General features: G+C 47.2%; 1 protein-coding gene across 2 annotated transcripts in view; it reads left to right on the top strand.

Annotated features, from left to right (window-relative positions):
• THOC5 (THO complex subunit 5) overlaps positions 1–21240 on the top strand; it is a 33688-nt gene extending 12448 nt beyond the window's left edge. The window contains exons 9-22 of one of the 2 annotated variants that reach the window (XM_019950419.3): positions 2639–2771; positions 3495–3527; positions 4812–4889; positions 5558–5598; positions 5827–5926; positions 7552–7660; positions 11286–11387; positions 11960–12056; positions 12572–12686; positions 14728–14831; positions 14976–15063; positions 17224–17339; positions 18012–18202; positions 21005–21240. In XM_019950419.3, coding sequence (XP_019805978.1) covers positions 2639–2771; positions 3495–3527; positions 4812–4889; positions 5558–5598; positions 5827–5926; positions 7552–7660; positions 11286–11387; positions 11960–12056; positions 12572–12686; positions 14728–14831; positions 14976–15063; positions 17224–17339; positions 18012–18202; positions 21005–21068 — 1371 coding nt within the window. In that variant the 3' untranslated portion in view covers positions 21069–21240. The remainder of the gene's footprint in view (positions 1–2638; positions 2772–3494; positions 3528–4811; positions 4890–5557; positions 5599–5826; positions 5927–7551; positions 7661–11285; positions 11388–11959; positions 12057–12571; positions 12687–14727; positions 14832–14975; positions 15064–17223; positions 17340–18011; positions 18203–21004) is intronic. The other variant, XM_019950422.3, reaches the window with a different exon arrangement.
• The last annotated feature ends 563 nt before the right edge of the window (positions 21241–21803 follow it).

The raw sequence follows: 21803 nt of genomic DNA, 5'->3' as shown, positions 1-21803 counted from the left end.
TTCCTGTTAACTGGAAACACTGAATGCCCCTAAATAGGGTACAGGTTAAATAAATTCTTGTGTGGTTCAGTCTTACACCTATAATGGAAGTATGGAGCATCCTGTTACTGACAGAATAACTGGACAGAAAGATCTATTAAATTATGAAATCAAAAACTGCACGTTGTAGAACATGTATAATCCCATTTGTATACCTTCATTTACAAAGTATTCGAATGGCTGTATATATGTGTAAGTCATGTATGTGCTTAGAAAAGTATGTTTTCACACCAAACCATTAACAGTTACCTTTGGTGGTTGGGAACTGGGAATTTTTGCCTTATAAACTAGAATACAACTTTAAAAAAAAATGTACATATACTACTTAAAAAAAATAATTTTATATAAAGAAAAGCATACAACTCGTAAGCATACTCACAGTTCAGTGGATATTCCCTGTGTACACATTTGTGAACACATCTGTGTAATCACCCAAATCAAGAACATTAGCAATTTTCCAGAAGATACTTTATTCCCCTCCCAGTCACTGTCCCCCCACCCCATAACCTTTAATCTTGACTTCTAACATCACAGGTTAGCTTGGCCTGTTTTTGTTGGTTTGTTTGTTTTGTTTTTTTGACTGCTACGGGTCTTCGTTGCTGCGCGCGGGCTTTCTCTAGTTGCAGCGAGCAGGGGCTACTCTGTTGTGGTGTGCGGGCTTCTCATTGTGGTGGCTCGTTGCGGAGCACGGGCTCTAGACACACGGGCTTCAGTAGTTGTGGCATGCGGGCTCAGTAGTTGTGGCTCACGGGCTCTAGAGTGCAGGCTCAGTAGTTGTGGCCTATGGGCTTAGTTTCTCCGCGGCATGTGGGATCTTCCCAGACCAGCGCTCGAACCCATGTCCCCTGCATTGGCAGGCGGATTCTTAACCACTGTGCCAACAGGGAAGTCCTGGCCTGTTTTTTAACTTAAATAGATGGAATGATATAATACATATTCTTTTGTGTCTGGCTTCTTTTTTTTTTTTTTTTTTTTTTTTGGCGGTACGCGGTCTCACTGTTGTGGCCACTCCCATTGCGGAGCACAGGCTCCGGACGCGCAGGCTCAGCGGCCATGGCTCACGGGCCCAGCCGCTCCGCGGCATGTGGGATCTTCCCAGACCAGGGCACAAACCGGTGTCCCCTGCATCGGCAGGCTGACTCTCAACCACTGCACCACCAGGGAAGCCCTGTGTCTGGCTTCTTTGATTCAACAGTTTGTGAGATTTATCTAGGTTGTTGTGAGTACCAGGAGTTCATTTATTCTCATTGATGTTTAGTGTTTGATTTGGGGTGTTTCCAGTTTGGGGCTGTTGCGAATAATGCCACTAGGAGCCTTCTTACACGTGTCCTTTGGTGTACATGTGTACACATTTCTTTTGAATATATACCCAGGAATGAAATTGTTGGATCATAGTATGCTATGCGTATATTTAGTTTTGGTATTCAGTGAAACAATTTTCTAAAGTGATTGTACTGATTTTTGAAATTCCCACCATCACCATGTGAAAGTTCTAATTTTCCACATCCTTGTCAACTCTTGATGTTGTCATTTTTCTTGATTATAGCCATTCTGGAGGGTATCTTTTATGGTTTAAATTTCCATTTCCCTGGGGACCAGTGACGTTGAGCACAGCACATTTTATATACTAACTGGCTTTTGGAGTACCTCATTTGTGAAGGGCCTGTTAAAGTCTTTTGCTCATTTTTCTGTTGGGTTGCCCGGAATTCTTTATATTTTCTGGAGATGAGTCTTCTGCAGATATCTTTCCTTTTCACTTTCATAATAGTATCCTTTAATGAGCAGATGTTCTTAATTTTAACACGATCCAGTTATTAGTCTTTTCCTTTCTCTGTCCCAAGGTCATGGAAATATTCTCGTATTTTCTTATAGAGCCCTATTGTTTAACCTTCCACATTGAAATCTATAGTCTTCCTGGAAGTGAATTTTGTATATAGTGTGAGGTGAAGGTCAGATTCTTTCCCCACATAGGTATTCAGCTGATTCATTTATTGAAAAGACCATTCTTTCCCCCACTGTTCTGCAGTGCCTTTTTTGTCATAAATCAGATATCTGTATATGTTTGGGTTTGTGTGTGCGTGATCTAGTTGTCTCTGCACCAATATCACACTGACTTATTACTCTAGCTGTATCAGAAGTCTTGATGCTCAATAATGTAAGTCCTCCAATTTAATTTTTCAGGATTATCTCTGTTATTCTTGGCCTCTTTTATTTACATATAAGTTTTAGAATCAGCTAGTCTATTTTCATCTGCTGGGATTTAGATTGGATTGCATTGAATCCATAGATACTTTGGGGAGAATTGACATCTGGGTGGTATTAAGCCTTGGAGGCCATTAACATGGCATATATCTCCATTCATTTAGATCTTTCATTTCTCAGGTGTTTGTGTAGAGGTTGACACACTTTTGACATTTAGGTATTTGATGTTTTCTTGATGTTAGACGAAATGGTATCTTTTTTTAAAGTTCGTTTTCTTACTGTTTATTGCTGCTATCACTTTCATAAATAAAAAACTGTATACTAAGTAACTAAGAAGCCACATGTTCCTGTGTGTGCCTGTAAAAGAAAAACAAAATCCCTCCTTCCTTGCTCGCAGGCTTCCCTACCGGTGCAGGAGTATCTGTTTATGCCCTTCGACCAAGCTCACAAGCAGTATGAGACAGCCCGACACCTACCACCTCCCCTCTATGTCCTCTTTGTCCAGGCCACTGCGTATGGGCAAGCCTGTGGTGAGTATGGGGGCTGGGCAGGGAGGGGCTGTGGGAGCAGCAGCTGTGGCCAGTTGAGTCATTTGGAAGCACCTCCTGCTGAGGAAAGCTCCCTGGCCCTACTCAGAAGCCCTCAGGTGATAGATGCTGCCTCCCCTCTGCACTGCCCGGCATGGCTGTTTTGACCAGCTGGCCTGAGGCTGGACTAACCTGATGGGCATTTCAGAATGGATGGCTTTGAATCTTTGATGAGCCTGACTGGTCGGCTGTTGTGTTCAGTGCCCAGGCAGCCTGTCTGGCCTCCCAAGCACTCACCCCATCAAGGCACACTTGGCAGGTGGATCAGTGCCTCCTGCTCTCTTCACAGAGAGGGTTTGGTGAACACAGGTCCCAGCCAGCTGTCTCAGGCTTTCACCAAGCCCTGGAACAGGCTGCATGTCATAACAGTGAATTACGGAAGGAGAGGAGGTGTCCTCATTAAGCTTGAAGGCAGCCCATGACTCCACTAGGATTTTGAGAAGCTTTTAGAGATCCTGCCTTTTGCCCTACTGCAAGCTTTCACCCAGCACCTAAAGTTTTCTTCCCTACGCCCACCCCACTGCATCAGACAGACACACATTGCGCCAGTGCATGCCTCTCCTCCCAGCCATGGGCATCAACACATTACTGTCTCTCTTCTTGTGTCTTCCTGGTCCTTTTGATCCTCTCCCTCCCCTTTCTTCTCCCTCCTGTTTTCATCATCAGCTCATATGAAATCCTCCCAGCCCCCTAGACAGGGTGAGTAATTTTCTTTTCTTTTGTGTTTAAAACCCAGCCTGTTTCCATTCCCATTTTACTGTAGAATTCCAGGAATAAACTAGTCAAAAGAACAGTCTAGCATTTGCCAGTGTTAATGGGGGCAGCCAGCTTGTTTGGGATGAGGTGTGATGGTTCATGAGGGTTGTCAGAGATAAGCAGTGGTCAGCCACTGAGGAATATCCCAAGGGCCCGCCACTTGGGGGAAGTTTGTCATCCCTTTTTGTGCACTTGAACAAACCCTTTCAGGCTCCTGTGACTATCTGCGTCTCTGTATACCCTTTTGAATGGAGAAGGAAGGGTGATGGCCTATCTGATCTCTCAGCGCTGGACCCACGGAGTTGCACAGAGGCAGGCCCAGGCATTGCTCATTGAGGTGTCAGGCCTGGTGCAGGGAGCAGGCCACTTAGCTTTGTGTTTGAGATACCAAGCTCAAGTTGAATAGACTTGGTCTTGAATCCTAGCTTATTTACCTCTTGGCTGTTGTATCTAACTTCCTTGAGCCTTAATTTTCTCATCTGTAAATGGCTAGAGTAATAGTATTGCTCCTATAGGATTGCTGTGAGGATTGAAAATTAATTTTTAAAAGTAATTTTATAATTAAAATTCAGTCCTCCTAACCCAACTGGGCAGCCACCATTTGTCAAGTCCCTGTTTCATAGGTGCAGAAACTGAGGCTCAGAGCAGTGACATAACTTTCCAGGTTGTAAGTTTGGGAGTTGGTTGAGCAGAGACTCAGGCCGGGACTGGACTGCAGGTTCCAGGTTCCTACCCACTGTCCTGCTGCCTCCCAGTTAAATGTTGTGGTATCAGGCAGGTGCCAGGTGCTAGGTGTAGTGCAGAACAGAGAATAAGAACTGAGGGGAGAGCTGTCGTTTCCAGAATGTGGACAGTTACAGGTTCTGGATGAGAACCTTTAAGACAGTTGGTAGAATTGTGCCGTGTGGCTTTAGGCCATCGATTTGGATTTCTGTGCCTTGGTGTAAGCCTGAAAAGAGAGGCATTCACCCCTAGTCTCAGGTGATGCTTGGCCAGGAATCTGCATTTTGGGTTCCTTGTTTTCAGTAAATGATGGGAAAAAATGATGGGAAACTTAGGTTTCCCACCTTGCTCCTCTTCATCTGGAGAAAGGACTTTTGCCCTCCAGCCCCGGTCAGTAAGAAGCTGTGACAGAAGCAGAGGAAGTGCAGCCCCAGGGCGGGCCTGGTCGTGTAGCTTAGCTCCATCTCTCAGCAACTTTCACAGAAAGCTGTTTCTTGCTCCTAGATAAGACGTTGTCTGTGGCGATTGAAGGCAGCGTGGATGAGGCCAAGGCTCTGTTCAAGCCTCCCGAGGACTCCCAAGGTAAGTGGTGGTCAGGATCCTCCCCCACGTCTACTGTAGGTGGTTCCAGGAATGCCAGGTCACCACCCAGGGCCAGTGCTGGTCCTTTGGTAATTAGCCGTACTGGTTCTGTGTGGCAGGGAGCTTAGCTTTAATGTCTTAGTGCTCGGGGTAGACAGGGAAAAGCACTGCCTTTGGATTTCAGCCTGCCTCTCACCAGCTCACTGATCCTAGGGAAGTTCTTTAACGTTTCGGAGCCTCAGTTTACTCTCCTGTCAAAACAAGATAGTAATACCTCATGTAGAATTATTATGTGGATTAAATGAGGTCATGCATGCAGAACCCTTAGCATCATCCTCAGCACACAGTAACCCCTCAAATTATATGAGCTTCTGTTATTGTTGTTTATACTACTGTTATTACTGCCACCACCACCACCAATGGAGGAGCTTGTGGTCCATAGGATGACGTTAAAAATCACTGAAAAAAAAAAAAAGGGTGATGGGATTATAAGTCATTTTTCTTTTCCTTGCATCACTCTGTTTTCTATACTGAATAAGAAGCAGCAAATATTTATTCTAAAGGAACCCATTTACAAAAGCCTGGGCCCTATTATGCGCCCTGGGTTGAGGTGCTCTCAGGAGAATTGGGAGCCCTCACCTCGAGCTGCCTTCTCTCTGTCGCTGCAGATGACGAGAGTGACTCGGATGCTGAGGAGGAGCAGACCACGGTGAGAGTGTGGGGAGTGCCGAGCAGCTGCCCTAGGGGCCCACTAGTTGGCGGGTGCCATCCTCCCTAGAAGCAGAAGAAAGAGGTTTGAAAGAAAGGGAGCTGGGATCCTGGCAGCTGGAGAGCTGAAGCACGGGTCCCAGTGGTGAGGCCCTGGCCAGCAGGGAGAAGGGGACGGGGGAGATTCCCGTGAGCAGTGCTTACAGGCTCGACCCTTCCCTTTGTCCAGAAACGCCGGCGACCCACACTGGGAGTTCAGCTGGACGACAAGCGCAAGGAGATGCTGAAGAGGCACCCGCTGTCCGTCATGCTGGACCTGAGGTGCAAAGGTCTGGCTCCCCTTGGTCTGGGGGATCTCGTAGCGCCTAGGAGTGCAGCCAGCTGCCGCTCTGCGGGGTCCAGCAAGCTGATGCCTCCTTACCCAGGAAAAGATTCTGGTTTCATATTTCTGTTTTCCTTTGTTGTTCTTCATGGAGTTTGATTTTTTCCCCCTCCTAAGCCATAACTTTGAAAACATAGCAAAAACATCAGACACATTAGGGATGCTTGATGGAACTACACACCTCTTTCTGAACTTGACAGGTTAGATACACAGAACAAGTTGCCAAGAGTATGCAGGCTTTGAGTAATATGACCAACCTGCTTAATTTAATAAATATAAGTAGAACTTCGTATTTTGCAGAGACAGTGGGTTTTGAAACTGGCTTCATATGGGTAAAGGAGCACATGGTAAAGCATCCCAGCAGGATAAGAGTTAGCAGTCAGATGTAAGTTTCCTTCTCACCCCAGACTTCCAGACCCTGGTCCTGGTCATTACCTTCAAGGGCAACCATTGTGACAGTTTCCTATGTATTTCCAAGAAATAAACTATGCATTTAGAAGCTTTTACACAAGTTTATACTTAACCCCTTCGCCTTTTATTTATTTATTTTTTTTGGTGGTACGCGGGCCTCTCACTGTTGTGGCATCTCCCGTTGCAGAGCACAGGCTCCGGACGCGCAGGCTCAGCGGCCATGGCTCACGGGCCCAGCCGCTTCACAGCATGTGGGATCTTCCCGGACCGGGGCACGAACTGGTGTCCCCTGCATCGGCAGGCGGACTCTCAACCACTGCGCCACCAGGGAAGCCCCGCCTTTTATTTTTTACATAAATGGAAACACTCTACACACTTGTCTTCTCTTTGCCTTTTTATAAAAAAATTTTTGAGATAATTTTAGACTCAGAAGAGTTTCAGTGATGATACAAAGATTTCACACCTGGTCTTCACCCCAATATCAACATCTTTCTTAACCACAGTAATCAAAATCAGTGTCAATTTCATTGGTACAGTACTATTAACTACCAAACTTATTCACATTCCCCTGGTTTTTCCACCAGTGTCCTTTTTCTCTTCCAGGATCCAATCCAGGATCTCACATTGCATTTAGTCGTCATGCCTATTAGTCTCCTCCAGTCTTTGCTTGTCTTTCATGACCGTGACACTTTGGGAGATGAGATTTATGTATTATGTAGAAAGGCTCTCAATTTGGGCTTGTCTGTTGTTTTCTCCTGATTAGACTGAGGTTGTGGGTTTTGGGGAAGGAATACCACAGATGGCAGTGTTCACCGTCACGTCTTATCAGGGGTCGGAGGTATCAATTCGTCTCGTTAATAGTGATGTTAACCCATATCACTTGGTGATCCCTTGATCGCTTCCTTTCCATGTTGTGTTAGTTAGAAGCAGAGTCTCTAAGTCCAGTCCACACTCAAGGGAGGGAAATGAAGCTCCACCTCTTGGAGAGAGTAGTAGCAAAGAATTTGTAGAGACTTTTTTTACTCAATGTTAAGTTGCCATCAAGTTGTTTTTATAGTGAAAGATCTTAAAAGTCTTGTTGACTTTGCTTTCTATAATACTGTTGACGCTCTTCTAGTGTTTAACTCATAAATGATGTCTTCTTTTCCTCCTCCCTTCCAGATGACAGTGTACTGCACCTGACTTTCTACTACCTCATGAACCTCAACATCATGACGGTAAAAGCCAAAGTGACAACTGCCACAGAACTGATCACCCCCATCAGTGCAGGGTATTGGACAGGTGCTGCGGGGGGTGGGGCGTGGGAGGAGGGTGTGGTGGCAGCCTTGGTGCTGGGCTCCTCTCGGATCCTCCCTCATCTGGCTCTGAGTGGAGTTCATGGCCACACTGGCTTCTGTTGTCACGTCCACACAGCCCCGAAGTCCTGGTACATCACAGGTATTTGGAAAGCACTCACTGACTTGAATTGGTGAAGTCCTCTCACTACACAGCAGATGCTAGAAGTGACTACAGCCTGTTGTAAATTGAGTGGGCAGGGCACCACCTTTTACACCAGTGGAAAGAGTGTGAATGTGAAAGTGAGATTTGGCAGACCTTACCAGGTTGACAAATTTAGGCCTCTCTTTTTCTTGTCTCTTTCTGTCCCAAGGTGCTGGGATTTCACTTTGCAGCTCAGCTCAATCCCAGGTTGTCCTTACCTGGGCAGTGGGAGGAAGACTGGCGGGTCCCTGTGGGGGTTTTGAGTAGGGTGAGCAGAGGCACGTAGTGGCAGCCACAGGTGGAGCATCCCCAGAAAGGCCCTGACCGTGGCTGCTTGTTCCACAGCCAGCGTGGGAAGAAGGGAGGAGGACCGAGAGGGCCTGGGGGTGAAATAGGCTCACCTGGCCTGGCACACCTCCCGACCCTGCCCCACCTGCTTCCAGTGAGTCCTCACGTCAGGTGTAGAAAGATCAGTGAGGGAGACGTGGGTCTGGTGGGATGGAACTCTTCCCAGGCCTGCCTGATGGTGGCGTTTCCCCTGGGTTTTCAACCCTGCACTTAGAGTCCACACCCCCTTCAGGCTGCATCCTTGGTCCCTGTGCTTGAGAGTGTTGCTGGACCACCCCGAGCACTCTGGATGGAGTTGACCTTGTTCCCACCTCACCCCAGCAGAGGGAGCCTAGGGCTGGCTTCTTCGGAGAACCCAGTTGCAGTGCTGGTCCAGTGAGCAGCTCGAGGGCCCCATGATGGCCCTGGCCACAGTGGAGCTCTTTGTCGTGATCGTTCTGCCTGCTCACTTCTCAGATGTCCTGTCTGCTAAGTCACGGGGCTGCAGGCTGGCCCCAGTGTGCACTGAAGCCCACTCCCCTGCGGGGCACTGCACATACCGTGATAGGGGCAGGACTGCACACTGGCTACGAGCTCTGCGAGTGCCGGGTCTCCCCTCACAGCTGTGTGTGCACCTTTAGCCAGATTACCTGACCTCTGAGTCTGTTTCCTCACTCCGGTCATTAATTAGATCCCCTCCCAGGGTGCCTGTGTGAGTCAGGTAAAATGCTTAGCATAGCTGAAATGCTTGGTAAATGACAGCTGTTTGTCATCATCAGATTTAACTCTCACAGTAGCTCTACAAGGTGAAGAAACTGAGGCTCTGCAGAGTTAAGAGGCTGCCCCAGGGTCACAGGTAGTGCATGGAGAGTGATGATTCAAAGCCAGCTGGGCCTGTGTACCATGGTACTACACTACTGTCATTGCCCTGGTCCCCAAAGGGGAGGAAACCCAAAAGGAAACACCACCCTGAAGCCAGGATTAGCTCTTTAAGGGCCTTCAGGTGTTGTCTAGCTCATCCCCCTATTTTACAGATGGAGAAACTGAGTTCAGGGGCATATGTCCAATTATGGAAGTGCTGGGCCTAGACTTCAGACTCGCAGCCTAGAGGCCTTTGCTCAAGGCTGCTTTTGCCCCATGGAGACACCATGGTGTGTGGTTTTATTTATTTATCAACTAAAACAGGGATACTTTTTAAAAATTTCAATTTAATCACAGTATGACACTAATTCCTTAATATCAATTATCTAGTCAGAGTTCAGATTTCCCTATAAGTGTTCTTTGTTAGTTTTGTTCTTACAGTTTGGGTTTTGAATCTGGATCTTTTTAAGATCCATGTGTTGCAGTTGGATGAAGCTTCTTTCAGGTGTCTTCCCATCTGAATGTCCTGCCATCTTTTATTTGTTGAGGAAAGTAGGTTGTTTGCTCTGTAGGTTTCCCCCAGGCTGCATTTTGATGATTGCATCCCTGCGGTACAATTGAACGTGTTACTCCCTCCCCCTGTATTTCCTGTAAATTGTAGGTAGAGTTAGAGACCTGATCAGATTCCATTTTTAGCGGGGGAGGTGGGTGTGCAGCACTGTGTAGAGATGTTGCATGATTTTATCAGGAGGCACAGGCTGTCTCTATTTTTGAGATGTTAGCAACATTGACGACTGATGCCAGGATCTCTTAATTCATTAGGAAATTCATGTTTTTATTATAAACATTTTATTCAGAATTATATGAACCTTGCTGAATTTTCCTCAAGAAATTGTTTTCCAGAATGATCTCCATTAGGCCACTTTAATTCATTAATCAGTTTTTCATTAAGGCATTGAATTATTTTAAATTATTTTCCATTTCCACTTTACGAAGATTTTAAAAATCTCTTTTTTTAAAACTTTATAACAAAGACTTGAGTAATTGAATAGTGTTTTGAATAGTCATATTTTTATGAGTATATAGCCTTCTCTTTAATGGCCATTATTTTTACCAAATTCAGTTGTCCTGAGCCACATATTGCAGATGGAAATTTTGTCGAGAAGATTTGATTCTTCCATCAGGTTTCATCAATTTAAAATCCTAATCTTGTGCATTTTTAGCTGTTCTGTTTCATTTTGGCTGATTCTGTATATTAGTAGCAGTCACTAAACATTGGCTAAAAGACTGACAATTATTCATTTTCTAGCCGGTTCTCTGTGTGAAGCAGCGAAGGGGACAGAGACCCTTGGGGGTCATGGTGGTGCAGGGAGACACTGTCAGGAGAGAGAGCAGGGCAGAGCCAGAAGCTGCCACCCTCCCGGTGCTAAGTTCCTGGAGGCCTGCTGGCTCAGAGCAGCAGTTTCCGCCTGAGTCACTCCTGGCGCTGTCCCTGGAAGGCGAAGGGGAACTCCCTTTGGTGAAGGGAAAGAATGGGCCTCGTTGACCTTTGCGATCAAATTACTCCATTCTCTCCCCATCTCTTCTCTGATTGTCACGTTTAATTACATGTTTAACCATTGTGAGTAGGTGGCTGTGGCATCACCGTGTCTCTCTGCTTACAGCACTAGGTCACCTTGTCTCCAGTCTATGTGATATATCTTTTTCTGGGAATTTTAAAGGGGACCTATTTCTGTGATAGCATGAGATTTGGTAAAAAGTGAGATAAGCACAATATCAAAGCTTCACACTGGATCTCTCTGGGGTAGAAGGGATCTGTTTTGCCCCTATGAAAATTCTGATTATTCCTATCGTGTCACAGGGCTTTGCTCCCCTGAGGAAAAGGCTCTGGTCACCATGTAACTCTTGAAGGGATAGGTTTCTTAAAAAATTGGTGGTTAAGAGTATTACTGTCTTTGATGGAATAGAGTAAATCCTGGCTCCAGCACTTAATAGCAGTGTGATCTTGGACAAGCCATATCTTTTAAAGCCTTGATCTTCTCCTCTGTAGAATGGAAATGATGATACTCCCTACCTCATAGGGTTATGACTATCTGATGACCTCAGGCATGTAAAGGGTCTGGCTTTGATCATCAGTGAGAGGGGGCGTTACCACCGCCAAATGCCCACGTCTGCGTGGAAGCAATGGGTTGGCCGGCGTTCTCACTGCAGTCTTTTTCCTCTTCCAGTGACTTGCTGTCTCCTGACTCAGTACTGAGCTGTTTGTATCCTGGGGATCATGGAAAGAAAACTCCAAATCCAGCCAATCAGTATCAGTTTGATAAAGTTGGGTGAGTCAGCAGCATTTCCTCCTCTCCCAGCCTCTCTGCTTCTGAGTTTCTCCTGTGGCTCAAACCCAAAGCTGGAGACCTGTTAGGGCCAGAGGCCTCCCAGGGGACAGGGGAGGCGGCTGGGCAAGAGGGAGTGCTCTGTCCAGAGAAGGGAACACATGCCTTTTCCTGCTTATGAGGCCATGGAGGGTGGGGAAGGGTGGAAGGATCAAAACTCTGGGAACGTGATAATAGATGTATTTAACATTTTAATTCTCTGAGGATTAAAGTTTAAAAAATATTTTATAAATTGGTGGACTGATGAAGAGATCAAGTGTACTGCCTTTTTATTGATATTTGCTAATGAGTTGAAGGCTGCCAAGGGAAAAAGAGAAAAGTGACTAGGAGAGATGAAATTCACAGTAGGGAACTGATGAAGTTAAGAGGCTTTGCTGGCAGCCTGGCCGTGGGTGCAGCTGAGCCTGTGGGACCGTTCTGTTTTGGGGGGATGAGAAGGTGGGAGGAGGGATATATCCAGGGACCACTGCAGAAATGACTTATAGAATCATTTCATTCTGTGTTCTTATCTGCAGCATCCTGACTTTGAGGGACTACGTACTTGACTTAGGGCATCCCTATTTGTGGGTGCAGAAGATGGGTGGCCTCCACTTCCCCAAAGAGCAGCCCCAGGTGTGTCTACTGATCCGGTCCCCTCGGCTGAGGACCTCTATTCCTCTTGTCCCATACAGACTCCAGAAGGGCTTTGGGACTTTGAACTAGCAGAATGCTATCCCTCTGGGCTATGATCTATCTTCCCTCCACTCAGGATACTAAAATGTCCAAGGCCTACAAGTGTTTAGGTACCTTTTGCCTTTGCCATGAGCCTGTTAGCCCTCTAGGTCAAAGTAACTTGGATCCTTGCCCTGCGTGCAGTGCAGCTCCAGGCGCTGCTACCCCTTGGTCTTATGTACGAAGGTGCCAGAAATGAACCCTAGGGGACCTCTTAAGATCTCAGCACCTTGTATCGTTCCTGTTGGGACTCAGCCTCTGGCCTGTCACAGTAGGGAAACCCTGCTGTCCCCAGAAGGCATCTCAGGACGTGGGTAGTCCAGGTTGCCACAGGCAGGCAGGTCCTAGGAGAGAGGGGTGCCTGGAGGAAGGGATGGGGAGCTACTAACATGTGTGCCACTCGCTGTCCTCCACAGCACACTGTGATCACCGACCACTCTCTGAGCGCCAGCCACATGGAGACCACCATGAAACTGCTGAAGACCAGGGTGCAGTCCCGCTTGGCCCTCCACAAGCAGTTTGCCTCCCTGGGTAAGCTGGTGCTAGTTAGGGCTGTGACCTGAGAGCCACTCAGACAACACAGGGACAAAGACAACGGAGCCCTGCACTCAGATTTCTTGAATCCTGATGACAAATCAAAACGGGCTGGCTTTCTGGCTCTTGTTGAGCAGAGGTGTTAGCTGGGCCACTGGGGAGAGCTGTAGGCTGCCAAGCAGAGGTCTGAGCTCTCCTCAGGGCCACCAGGGCTGTCTCAGCCCAAAGCCTTTTGGGGGCCCAGGTTAGCAGATTGGTCAGGAGCATCATGCTAGGTCAGTGCACGTCAGACTTTGATGTGCGTTTTATTTATTTTAAAAAAATATATTTTTAATTATTTATTTATTTTGGTCTGTGTTGGGTCTTCGTTGCTATGTGCAGGCTTTCTCTAGTTGTGGCAAGCGGAAGCTACTCTTCGTTGGGGTGCACGGACTTCTCATTGCAGTGGCTTCTCTTGTTGCAGAGCACGGGCTCTAGGCATGCAGGCTTCAGTAGTTGTGGCTCACAGGCTTCAGTAGTTGTGGCTCGCGGACTCTAGAGCACAGGCTCAATAGTTGTGGCACACGGGCTTCGTTCCTCTGCAGCATGTGGGATCTTCCTAGACTAGGGATCGAACCCGTGTCCTCTGCATTGGCAGGCAGATTCTTTTTTTTATATATATAAATTTATTTTATTTTATTTATTTATTTGTTATTTTTTGCTGCATTGGGTCTTTGTTGCCACGCGCGGGCTTTCTCTCGTTGCAGCGAGCAGGGGCTACTCTTTTGTTGCGGTGTGCAGGCTTCTCATTGCGGTGCCTTCTCTTGTGGAGCACAGGCTCTAGGCATGCGGGCTTCAGTAGTTGTGGCACACGAGCTCAGTAGTTGTGGCTCGCGGGCTCTAGATCACAGGCTCAGTAGTTGTGGTGCACAGGCTTAGTTGCTCCGCGGCATGTGAGATCTTCCCAGACCAGGGCTCGAACCCATGTCCCCTGCACTGGTAGGCGGATTCTCAACCACTGCACCACCAGGGAAGCCCCAGCAGGCGGATTCTTAAACACCGTGCCACCAGGGAAGTCCTGATGTGCGTTTTAATAGGAACCTAATTCATTCCAGGCAGCCAGAATAGTGCTGGGAGAAGAGCCATGAGCACAAGACAGAGCCCTGCTTTTGTGGAGCTTACGCTCAGCTTACTTGAATACAGCTGTCCAGGGATCCACGCCTCATCCCTCCCCTGACACCTGAGCTGACATCCTCCAGGGTGGGGCTGAGCCCCTGTGTTTTCCATAAGGTCCCAGGTTATTCTGATGAGCCCTTGACCAAGATGATGGCCATGTGGGGCTTTTCATTTGTTCATTCTGTAAATACTTGTAAGAGCCTACCATGTACAAGGGACTTGTAAGGAGTGAGGGTTAAGATCTTTCTGATCTAAAAGATCCACTGTCAGGAAAGGCTTTGAGTTCCCAGGACCCGTCTGGAGGCCTCACGTGGACCCTATTTTCTCCAGGGCAGCATTACTTGCTCCCCATCAGCATTGCTTAGTTTGTTTTGTCCCAGGGTTGGGTGATTGTCATCCTGGACAGCGTTTACCATGTTGGCACGTTTGCTTATTGAAACGCCAGCAGGAATTCACCCTGGAGCAGTCCTCCTGCTCTTTTCCCTTAGAGGAACCAACACAGAACACTTCAGTCCTTTCTCCATCAAGGTCAGCTCTGAGAACAGCCCTCTTGGCTATTTGGTCTAATTAACAGTCACTGCTGCAGAGACACCGTACATCTCTGTTTCTGGCTGCAGGGGGTTTTTTTGTTTGGCAGGCCATCATTTGCATTAAGGATAAAGTGCTGTGAATGCTGGTGCTGGGTCCGGCCTCAAGCACAAGCACTGGGTAAAGGTCAGGTTGGTGTGCCTTCGTTTCTGGCACATGTTGACCTGGGCACCTGAGTACCGAGTGTACCTGGACAGTTGGCAGGGCCATCTGAGCCCTACAGAAGATGCTAGTTACACAGCTAGTTACCCAGCTGATTTCTACCTGTGACACCACCTGTCCTGCTCTCTTTTAGAACACGGCATTGTGCCAGTTACCAGTGACTGCCAGTACCTCTTCCCTGCAAAGGTTGTCTCTCGCCTGGTGAAGTGGGTGACGATTCCCCATGAGGATTATACGGTAGGTGGAGGGGTGACAGGCCACTGTTGCTGTCCTGGGGACTGCAGGCCCACGTCACCTTTCAGCTCCTGCTCCTCCACCAGAAGAGCAGGTGATTTGACTAGAGGAGCCAGCAGTTCACCCCTTGTCCTTGGTGACTTCTAGGAACTGCATTTTACCAAAGACATCATGGAGGCGGGACTGGCTGGGGACACCAATCTCTACTATATGGCACTCGTGGAAAGGGGCACAGGTAATTGCTCTGCTGATCACAGTTGCTCTAGGCAAGGGGAGCCGCTGAGAATAAAACACTCCTGGGAGTTGCCCAAAGGAAGCGAAAGATCCTGGAATCCTGTAGTGGGGACTTAGCAAACAGTCATAGTTGTGAGAGGCAGCATTCAGCCAGGACTTGTTCTGCAACAGTCATGTCCGTGGTTTATCAGCTAATCCTTAGGACAGTCCTGGGGCTGGTGATATTCCTGCTTTGTAGATGAGGAAAGTAGGGCTTAGTTACAAACCCAGTCTGACCTCTGAGCCTGAGCTCTTAGCCCCTTTGTTTCATTACATTTTAGAATCAGATGCTTGCTCGTCCCCCTCTTCAGGGAAGGGCTGTCACTCTCAGGATGTGAAGTGCAGGACCCTCCTCCCTCTGCAGTCCCTGCACTCACTTGGGAGGCATCGAGAGCTGTGATTCCTCACAGCTGTCCTGGCATCTGATCGGCCAGGGTTTCCTGCTGGAGCCACCCTGATGCTGCCTGTGGTGCTGTCATCCGGCCCCAGCCTTGGCAGGTCTGGCACAGCCTGCAGGATCCCACCCCAGGGGCTCAGTGCTGAGGCCACCGGGCGGAGGAAGTTGTCTGTAGTTCCAAGACAGTACGAGACATGTCAGGAAAGCTTGCACTCTTTGATGTTCAATTGTCTCTATTTCTTCCCTTCTCCTTTTTTTTTCTTTGCATGTTTTTAGAAATATTCTGAGGAAATTAAATAATTTCAGATACAGTTGAGGCTCCTTGATCCCACTTCATTCTCACCCTGACGATAGGTGACTGCTATTTGGAATTTTGCATTTGCTTTCCATCCTCTCCCCTTTTAAAAAATACTTTAACCTCATCCCTAAACAACAGAGTGCTATTTTGAAAGGGCACAAAATATGCATCCAGTAAATTTACAAAGCCCCAAGGGTGGGAGGTCATTGGAGGACATCATTTCTGCTTCCTGGTTGAGCGGAAGAAAGCTTGGAAGGATGATAAGTATTCTAGATTCGTACATGGAATGAATGTGATCATTTAAATTTTCATTAGATGCATTATAGAATTTGAAAAATTAAGAGTGAAATTTAAATGAATAAGTGGACAACAGTTACATGGTATGGGTTAAAAACCAAAAATTAGTGAATAGAGATAAACCCCGAAATATGTGCAAACTGTTACGGCAGAAACAACAGGAAAGTGTCACTTTTTAATAAATGTTGTTGTGACTGTCAGGGAAGAATTGTTTTAACCTACACTCTCTTGTTCTCTTATTTATTTGAATTACTGGTGGGTCAGAGAGTTCCTTTTTTCCTCCATAAATAATGAAAAGGAGTGGCTAAATGCCTAGCCCATTGATGGAGAGGATAAATGTCATCCTATTGAAAAAGGCAAAGGCTATCACCAGAGAAAAAATGAAAAAGTTAAAAAATGCAAATATTTCATTTAATGATTATGAACACAGCTTTGGCATCAGGTAGTTCTGATTAAACTCAGCATTGCTGCTTTGCAGCTGCTTGATGATCTTAAGGAAGTTTCTGTCAGAGCCTCAGTTTTTTAATATGTAAAATGGGATGATAATAATGGTACCTACCTCAGAATCGTTATTAGGATGAAATAAAATGTGTGCAAAGGGCTTAGCACAATGCTTGGAAAACAGTAGGTAGTCATTAAATGTTAGCTATGAAAAAGCTGCACATAACAAAATAGATAAAGATAAAGAACAGAATAGAAAAAATATATTTGATTAATGTAACAGTTAATACCCAATATTGTTGAAAAGGAAAAACAGGAAACCTTCACATGGGAAAATCCTTAACTTGCTGGCAAATAAATGCCAATGAAAACAAACTTCTGCCAAAGGAGTAAATAGAACTCTTGGGCAAACTCATTGTGGACCAGACTCTGGGGAGTCCACACAGCTCTGTGTCCTTGGAGGGACCAGAGTCACAGGACCTCACTTTCTGCAACCTGGCAGTTCCACTTGGGAGATTCTAGAACAAAAGTAAAAGTCAGTACCAGAATGTGCTTTGAGCACTTGGATTAATGTGAGACACAGAGGGGTGTCGTGGCTCGTGTCCCCTCAGGGGTCCAGCGGGGAGCATGCCTCGGCTAACAAGCCAGGTCTCAGAACTGAGTTTTCCTCCTTTCCCATCCCTTCCCAGCTAAGCTCCAGGCTGCCGTGGTGCTGAACCCCGGCTACTCCTCCATCCCACCCATTTTCCAGCTCTGTCTGAACTGGAAAGGGGAGAAAACCAACAACAACGACGACAATATTCGGGTAAGGACCTGCTGGGGGTGGTGGGAGGAGCAGGGAGAACCTTCTTGGGGAGGTGGGCAGTGGCCGAACCTGCCGCAGCTGAGGGCTTGGGCACTGGCACAATTCCCGGGGCAGAGGGGTCTGCCGGGATTTGTAGAGTTTGCTGGAGGGTGCATGACATAGTAGCAGAAAGAGCTCAGACCCATCCCAACCCCTTATCTAGCTTGGGGTCCACAGGTTCACCCTATTTATGAAATAGGGGTAATATAAATACCTGCTGTGAAAGGTTGTTGTTTGGGCTTCTGTGGAAATGAGAATAAACTCAGATGCACAGAAAGTGCTGGAATGAGATGATGTCCGAGATCATTGCACCTGTTAATTATTGTTATACCTGTGGATTTGATTCAGTAGTCATGGAGCACGTTTTTAACCCTAACACCTGATTTGGATCTCATCTTGAGATTCATCTTCTACACATCTTCGTCTCTGTCTGTGGATGTGCAAGGCAGGGAAAGTTCCGAGTCAGGATCAGGAAGACCCCATTGTCTTGAGGAGAGGGAGCCTCGGGACAAGTCGGTCCGGCTTGATCTGCAGAGGCCCAGCTCCTGCGGAGGCCTGGGTGCAGTTCTTGTGAAACCATCAGACCCAGCTGGCCTGAAAGTGGTGCTTAGTTTCTGGTTTTCCCACCCATAGGCCATGGAGAGTGAAGTCAATGTGTGCTACAAGGAGCTGTGTGGCCCCTGGCCCGGCCACCAGCTCTTGACGAACCAGCTGCAGCGCCTGTGCGTGCTGCTGGATGTCTACCTGGAGACGGAGAGCCACGACGACAGCGTGGAGGGGCCCAAGGAATTTCCCCAGGAGAAAATGTGTCTGCGGCTTTTCAGGTGAGGTGAGGGGAGGGGTGGGGGTGCCGGGTCCAGGGACCTCCAGCCCTGCCTCTCACAGGGACCTGGGGCAGAGGTGAGCCTGGCATGGAAGGCACGCACGTTTCCCGGTGCACTAGTCTCCATTCACTGTGGAAATTAAAATCCTGCTGCCAGATTTCCTGGGGAGAGCTTGCTCCCTTATTCCTAAAACTTTCCCTGTGGCCCCCATCCTACCAGCCTGGTCCAGTTGTTCATCATGCACACCCCCCAGAGGTGGGTCACACGCCAAGTGAGCAAGAGGATTTGACTGAACTTTCCTTTCTCTACTTTCTGTGGAAAACAGTAGGTTTGCTTTTCATGGTCCAAATGAACTTTTTAAACTCTATGCATTCCACCAGTCCCCAGAGTCTGCTATACTTCCTAAGGTACTCAAACATCTCGGGGGATCGCAGCTATAGGCAGTCAGGCGTCACAGAAGGAACTAGCTTTGAAGTAACACAAACACAAGTGCAGATCTCTGCTTTCCTGCTCACCAGCTGTGTGACTTTGGAAGAGTCACTTCAGCTCAGCTCTGAACCTTTCCCAAAGGTGTTACTTTGTAACTCATGATGAAGTAGAGAGAGTTCATGTAAAGCTTCCAGAATGGATCCTGGCACAGGCGGAGGCTCAGAAAATGCCAGCAGGCCCTGACAGCTTGGTATTTAGCGTGTCTACATGCACGGCACTGCTAGCTGCTTTTCCTTTCTCCTTGATGTTGGGTCCTTTCTTTCCCTTTCATTCCTTAACTAGCGTTCTTAGAGCCAGTTTCAGAACTCTATAGAGTCCACACTGCTCAGGCATCCCTTCCCTTTTGGGCAAGGGGTTGGGGAGGAATGATGTCTGCGAAGGGCTAGCATCTGTATCTAATCAGGACATCCCTTTGTTCTCTGTCAGTCTAAAAGGTGCCTTACCTGCCCCTTACCTTCTTCTCACACAGCCAGCTTCAGCTCCTGGAAGCTGTCCCAGCATCCTCCCACCTCCGTCTGGCACCTCCACCTGGCCTGGTTTGTCATGCTAGCTGATAATAACCAGCTGCAGCCCTGGAGTGGCTGCTGACAGGCAGAGCTGGCGGCTAGATGTTGGTGCCTTCTAGGACTTGCTTTCCTTGGTGTGTCTGCGTGAGAACTCAGCTCTTACCCCCGCTCCCAGCCTGCTGTAGCACATTTCCAGGGTGGGAGTTCTCACACAGCCAGTGTTTATATTCTGTTATCTAATGGTTCCCGAAGGACCCATTTTCTGAAGTGGTTGGTATGTCTCCCAGGCTGAGCTCCTCTGGCAGGACATTCTGGGAAGGTGCTCCTTTGGCTACTCAGATCCAGTTAATTCCATGACTGATGAGATGTGGGATGTGAGGTTCTTGGCGTGGAATTCAGCTGACCACTGGGATCAGGCCAAGGGGCTGGGCTGCAAAGGGCTGGCCTGGGCCGCAGGAAACGCAAGGTCTGGCTCTGCCTGTGGCTGGGTACCTTCAGGCTATGGGGTCTCCATCAGCTGTATGCCTAGACTTACCTGGATGACTGCACCCTTCTGATGTTGGGGAGGTACATGACGTCATGGCTAGGAGCAGAGGCTTTGGGGGACTTGACCTGGTGGTCCAGTGGTTAAGAGTCCGTGCTTCCAACGCAGGGGGCTCGGGTTCGATCCCTGGTCAGGGAACTAAGATCCCACATGCAGTGCGGCACGGTCGAAAAAAAAAGAGCAAAGCCTTTGGGGCCAGAAAGGCCTAGGTTCAAATTGCAGCTCCAGCCTATGTGATTGGGGTCTGTACTTAACCCCTCTGAGATTCAGATTCCTCATCCCTAAAATGGCATCCACTTCAGGTGTTGTTGGGAGGATGAAATTAAACCAGGCAGAGCATGCAAAGTGCCAAGCACAGTGCAGGCAGAGTAAGCCCTCCCTTAAGTAAGTGATTGCACACCCCTACACACACACATACCACACACTGCCTCTCACCCTCCCTCAGACCAAGATCCAAGGTGTCACCTCCTGGTTACCATTGAATGTCAGTCATAGGCAGATAAACGAGAGGCCCTTTAGCTGGATGCCATTCACTGTGGAGTTGTATGGAAAAGAACCCTGTGTGAAGTTTTGCTTGGGGGGCTCAGGATTGGAGCTGAAGCACCTAAGCTTCTCAGGGTCCAGGCTTTGGCTGTGATTGTCAGCCTGCCTGTGGCCAGCAGGCTTTGGCATCAGACCTGGTTTTGAATTTGTGCTGTGCTGCTTTCTGACCATATAATGTTGGGCAGACAGTTTACGTCCCTAAGCCTGTTTCTTCATCTTTAAAATCTATAAAATGATAGAAATAGCGTCTGAGAAGTAATGAGTATAAAGCACGTGGCTCTTGGCAGGAACTTTGTACAGATTCTTTTCACACCCAGACTCCTACCTGCATGGGAATCTCCCTGCAAAGGAGGATTTTATGGTTTTTCTTTAATCATAGAAATAAAACATGTTTGTTGTTAAATATAACAAACAACAGTGAGCAGTTTGGTAAAAACACTAAAAAGTGAGGGTGCCCAGGCCCTGTCCCCCAAAGTGCACATCGTCAGTGAGGGCCCTTCCAGGTTTGTGTTCATGCCTTTGCAGGCACATAAAGACATTTTTTCAGAAGTGCATCACACCTTTCATATTGTTCTGCAGTCTGCTTTTCTTACAACATTCCTTTTTTTTTTTTCCTTAACAGCTAATAGTAGTTCCTATTAGTGTGGATGAATTGTAATTTATTTTATCAGTCCAAAGGGTATAGTATTAACACTATTCTCCCTTCTCCTGTTTCTCTAGGGGCCCCAGCAGGATGAAGCCATTTAAATATAACCATCCTCAAGGATTCTTCAGCCATCGCTGACCTCCCACTCAGCCTGTTGTTTCCCCCCAGACCCAACTGCTGCGCCTCTGCTTTCTGCTCTGGCGCACATGTGGCTCTTTTTTTTTTTTTTTACATCTTTATTGGAGTATAATTGCTTTACAATGGTGTGTTAGGTTCTGCTTTATAATAAAGTGAATCAGTTATAAATATACATATGTTCCCATATCTCTTCCCTCTTGCGTCTCCCTCCCTCCCACCCCTCCAGGCGGTCACAAAGCACCGAGCGGATCTCCCTGTGCTATTATGCGGCTGCTTCCCACTAGTTATCTATCTTACGTTTGGTAGGATACAAAATTAATGCACAGAAATCTCCTGCATTCCTATACACTAATGATGAAAAATCTGAAAGTGAAATCAAGAAAACACTCCCATTTACCATTGCAACAAAAAGAATAAAATATCTAGGAATAAACCTACCTAAGGAGACAAAAGACCTGTATGCAGAAAATTATAAGACACTAATGAAAGAAATTAAAGGTGATACAAATAGATGGAGAGATATACCATGTTCTTGGATTGGAAGAACCAACATTGTGAAAATGACTCTACTACCCAAAGCAATCTACAGATTCAATGCAATCCCTATCAAACTACCACTGGCATTTTCCACAGAACTAGAACAAAAAATTTCACAATTTGTATGGAAACACAAAAGACCCCAAATAGCCAAAGCAATCTTGAGAACGAAAAACGGAGCTGGAGGAATCAGGCTTC

This window comes from Tursiops truncatus, chromosome 13 (assembly GCF_011762595.2).
Source record: "Tursiops truncatus isolate mTurTru1 chromosome 13, mTurTru1.mat.Y, whole genome shotgun sequence".
Classification (NCBI taxonomy): Eukaryota; Metazoa; Chordata; class Mammalia; order Artiodactyla; family Delphinidae; genus Tursiops; species Tursiops truncatus.
Note: the sequence above shows the minus strand (reverse complement) of the source record. Positions and strands in the feature narration are given on the sequence as shown.